The sequence below is a fragment of the Nicotiana tabacum genome, chromosome 22 (assembly GCF_000715075.1).
Source record: "Nicotiana tabacum cultivar K326 chromosome 22, ASM71507v2, whole genome shotgun sequence".
Taxonomy (NCBI): Eukaryota; Viridiplantae; Streptophyta; class Magnoliopsida; order Solanales; family Solanaceae; genus Nicotiana; species Nicotiana tabacum.
In genome coordinates this window covers 168,138,244-168,143,211 of record NC_134101.1, presented here as the reverse complement: position 1 = coordinate 168,143,211, position 4,968 = coordinate 168,138,244, and the positions used below count along the sequence as shown (strand labels likewise).

General features: G+C 35.6%; 1 protein-coding gene across 1 annotated transcript; it reads right to left on the bottom strand.

The window, feature by feature from the left end:
• Positions 1 to 4,240: 4,240 nt before the first annotated feature.
• LOC142176150 (uncharacterized) lies at positions 4,241 to 4,768 on the bottom strand. The gene has a single exon (XM_075243234.1). The coding sequence runs from the start codon at positions 4,766 to 4,768 to the stop codon at positions 4,241 to 4,243; it is 528 nt and encodes a 175-aa protein (XP_075099335.1).
• Between the last annotated feature and the right edge of the window lie 200 nt (positions 4,769 to 4,968).

Here is a 4,968-nt window from a genome sequence, read left to right as displayed (position 1 = left end):
CTTATAAGGGAAAAAGAGTGCAACGCGCATTAACTCCCCCTGATGAAAGCCTCAATTCACATCCTTAAGCCTTCGCATCCCGATTTTGTACACTAGCTTCTTGAAGGTTGATGTTGGTAGAGATTTTGTGAACAAATCAGCCATATTATCACTTGAACGAATCTGTTGCACATTGATATCACCATTCTTTTGAAGATCATATGTGAAAAATAACTTTGGTGAAATGTGCTTTGTCCTATCTCCTTTTATGAATCCTCCCTTCAATTGAGCTATGTATGCTGCATTGTCTTCATACAAAATCGTGGGTAGTTTGTCACATTTCAAACCACATTTATCTCGAATAAGATGTATTATAGACCTCAACCACACACACTCTTGACTTGCTTCATGAATAGCAATTATCTCAACATGATTAGATGAAGTAACCACAATTGATTGCTTAGTCGATCCCCAAGATATGGCAGTGCCTCCACAGGTAAACACATAACTTGTTTGAGATCGAGCCTTGTGTGGATTGGATAAATACCCAGCATCGGCATAACCAACAAGATTAGGACTGCAATTATTGCCATAAAATAAGCCCATATCGGTAGTCCCTTTTAAATACCGCAATATGTGTTTGATTCCATTCCAGTGTCTTCTTGTGGGAGTAGAGCTATATCTTGCTAAGACATTAACTGAAAAAGTTATGTCAGGCCTTGTAGTGTTAGCAAGATACATTAGTGCACCAATTGCACTAAGATATGGTACTTCAGGACCAAGTAACTCTTCATTCTCTTCTTGAGGTCGGAATGGATCCTTATTCACATCAAGTGATCGAACAACCATCGGAGTACTTAATAGATGTGCTCCATCCATGTAAAACCGTTTCAATACCTTTTCTATGTAGGCAGATTGATGAACAAAAATTCCGTTTGCCAAATGTTCGATTTGCAAACCAAGACATAATTTTGTCTTTCCGAGATCTTTCATCTCGAATTCCTTCTTTAAATAATCAATTGCCTTTTGGAGTTCTATAGGAGTTCCAATAAGGTTTATGTCATCAACATATACAACAAGTACAACAAATTCCGATGTTATTTTCTTTATAAAAATACATAGGCAAATGACATCATTTATATAGCCTTCCTTTATAAATACTCACTAAGACGATTATACCACATTCGTCCTGATTGCTTTAGACCATACAAAGATCTTTGCAATTTGATTGAAAACATTTCCCGGGACTTTGAATTATGTGCGTTTGACATTTTAAATCCATCGAAAATTTTCATGTATATCTCATTATCAAGTGAGCCATAAAGGTAGGCGGTAACCACATCCATTAAATGCATGTCAAGCTTTTCATGGACACCAAAACTAATGAGATAACGGAAAGTTATAGCATCGAAAACGGGTGAATATGTCTCTTCATAATCGACACCAGGCCTTTGTGAAAATCCTTGTGCAACATGACGTGCCTTATATCTTTGTACCTCGTTTTTCTCATTTCTCTTATGTACAAAGACTCATTTATAGCCAACAGGCTTAACACCATTAGGTGTTTGGACTACTGGCCCAAAACCTTCATGTTTTGCAAGTGAATTCAACTCTGATTGGATTGCTTCTTGCCATTTTGGCCAATCAAGTCTTTGTTGACATTCTCCAACAGATTGAGGTTCAAGATCCTCACTTTCTTGCATAATGCTAGATACAACATTATATGCAAAGACATAATCCACCACTATATCGATTCGATTCAAATTTGTCTCAATATCGATTGGACTTATTGATAGTTCCTTATTTTCTTGAGCCTCGGGCTGAGTGGATTCCTCATGAATCTCAGAATTTATTAAATCGTAGATTTCTTCATGAGGTTATTTCGTAGTCTCATTTTGATCATTTATTTTCCTTTTTCAAGGATTTTGATCTTTGGAACCTAATGTTCTGCCACGTTTTAGGCGTGCTTTTGACTCATTAGTTATGACACTAGAAGATTGTCCAATAGGGACATCAATACGGATTGGAACATTCTCTGCAGGGATATGTGATTTTGTTATCCTTTTCAAATCCGTAAATGCATCTGGCATTTGATTTGCTATTCTCTGCAAATGGATAATCCTTTGCACCTCTTTTTCACAAATAGAGGCACGTGGATCAAGATAAGATAATGATGGATTTTTTCACAAAACTTCCTGTTTGATTTCACCAACTTCTCCCCTAATTTTGGGAAAAGTGTCTCATCGAATCGACAGTCTGCAAATCGAGCAGTGAATAAATCCTCCGTTAATGTTTCAAGATAGCGAATAATGGAGGGCGATTCAAACCCAACATATATTCCTAACATTCTTTGGGGACCCATTTTGGTGCGATATGGCGGTGCTACAGGCACATATACTGCGCATCCAAAAATTCTTAAATGGGATATATTAGGTTCATGACCCAAAACTAGTTGCAACGGGGAATATTTATGATAATTTGTCGGTCTGAGACGAACTAGCATTGCTGCATGCAAAATGGCATGACCCCAAACGAAAGTGGGCAAGCCTCGTTTTCATGAGTAACGATCTTGCTATCAATTGCAGACGTTTAATTAAAGACTCTGCAAGACCATTTTGAGTGTGAACATGAGCTACAGGATGTTCCACTTTTATCCCAATTGATAAGCAATAATCATTAAATGCTTGGGATGAAAACTCAGCAGCATTATCAAGTCTAATAGACTTAATTGGATTATCGGGAAATTGTGCCCGTAATCGAATTATTTGTGCCATTAATTTTGCAAACGCGAGGTTGTGAGATGACAATAGGCACACATGGGACCATCTAGAAGATGCATCTATTAAGACCATAAAATATCTAAACGACCCACTAGGTGGGTGAATAGGTCCACAAATGTCCCCTTGTATACGTTCCAAAAACGCAGGGGACTCAATTCCAACCTTTGTTGGTGATGGTCTAATAATTAACTTGCCTTGATAAAAAGAAGTGCAAGAAAATTCATTATTTAAAAGAATCTTTAAATTCTTTAATGAATGCCCATTTGAGTTTTCTATAATTCCTCTCATCATAATTGATCCAGGGTGTCCCAATCGATCATGCCAAAGTACAAAAGTATTGGAATCAGTAACCTTTTGATTTACGGTAGAATGTGCCTCAATTGCACTAATTCTTGTCCAATACAGGCCACAAGATAAAGATGGGAACTTCTCAATAACCCTCTTTTGGCCAGAGACATTCTTGGTAATGATGAGATATTCAATATTATTCTCATCTATTGTCTCAATATGATATCCATTTCGACGGATATCTTTAAAACTCAACAAGTTCCTCTTGGACTTGGAGGAGAACATTGCTTTCTTTATGATAAGTATTGTTCCCTTAGGCAGAGTTATAGTAGCTCTTCCAGAGCCTTCAATTAATTTATTACTACCAGAAATTGTAGTAACATCTGCCTTACACATATTTAAATGTGAGAAATATTTCTTCTCTTTGAATATTGTATGTGGCGTACATGAATCAATTAAACAAATATTTTTAAAATTGAACTTTGATCCAAGTTTGCTTTGTGTAATATTCATATTTTCTTTCCATAGGTTGACATACAAAAAGAAATATACGAATAAACATTAGTATTTTCAGAGATAAAGAAAAAGAGACAATTTTTTTTGAGTATTAGACGCATACAATGTTATATTGGCAGCAACGGAGACGAAATTCACAATTATTAAATACAATATTATAATGGCATCTCCTGACTTATCTTAATTGATTTGTGGTATAAAATAATTTTGATTATACGCCAGATTCTCTTGAAATTTGCCCTAATTATCCCCACCTTTTGGTTGATTAAGAAAAATGAAAATAAGAGATATGGTTTACAGCACATCTGAAAATTAACTAAGATGATTTGGTTGTCAATTTCAACAAACCAAAGAATGAAAGCCGTTCATATTTAGTTATTTCAAAACCAGTAATTAAATATTTTCTTCACATTACAATATTACTTCAATAAAAATTATGTTAATCCTTAAAAACTAATCAAATTGAAATATTGTTCAAAATAAATAGTAGAACTATATTTAATTAAAATGAACTAACACTTTCATAAAACAAATAATACTAATTGATACTAATGACTACTACTCATGTAAAATATTATGATTACATGATGTTTATTTACTATCAACTACGAATAGAAAAAATAAAAATTAAACTACTTAATCTTCTTTAAACACGGATCCATCACCGATCAAGTGGTCTATTTTTCCATCAGGGTACTAAAAAAATCTGCCACATCCAAGTGGGTGATGTCAAATTCATTGTCATAGACAAGATTAGCTTCAGTGCCTTTATTCTTTGGAGATGCTTGATAAAGCTCAACCAAATGTCTTGATACACGACAAATATTTGCCCAATGCCCTTTTCCGCCACAACGATAGCATTCAGTTTCTGAACCATTTGCTTTTGGTTTCTCATCTTTCCCTTTCCACTTTTGATAGTTATTTTTCTTTGGGGGGTGATTAATACCAGGAAATTTTCTTCCTTGTCCACGGCCACGGTCATGACCATGACCACGACCACGACCACGAATAGGGCCACGGCCTTTTCCACGCTTAGCAGAATGGGAATACACCTCATCCACTTCAGGCAATGGTGTAGACCCAATGGGTCGATTTTCGTGATTTCTCATGAGCAAGTCATTATTTCGCTCAGCCACAAGGAGAAGAGAAATCAGCTCAGAGTACTTCTTGAAATCTTTCTCTCTGTACTGCTGTTGCAGAACCATATTGGAGGCATGAAAAGTTGTAAACGTTTTTTCAAGCATATCATAATCAGTGATAGTATCTCCACAAAATTTCGATTTAGAAGTAATTATGAACATCGCAGAATTATATTCAGAAACAGACTTAAAGTCTTGGAGCCTAAGATGAGCCCAATCATATCGTGCTTGTGGAAGAGTGACCAACTTTAAATTGTCATATCTTT

Bases quoted from the DNA above. Each gene is read 5' to 3' on its own strand.
- LOC142176150 (XM_075243234.1), bottom strand. From the start codon at position 4,768: ATGGTTCTGCAACAGCAGTACAGAGAGAAAGATTTCAAGAAGTACTCT.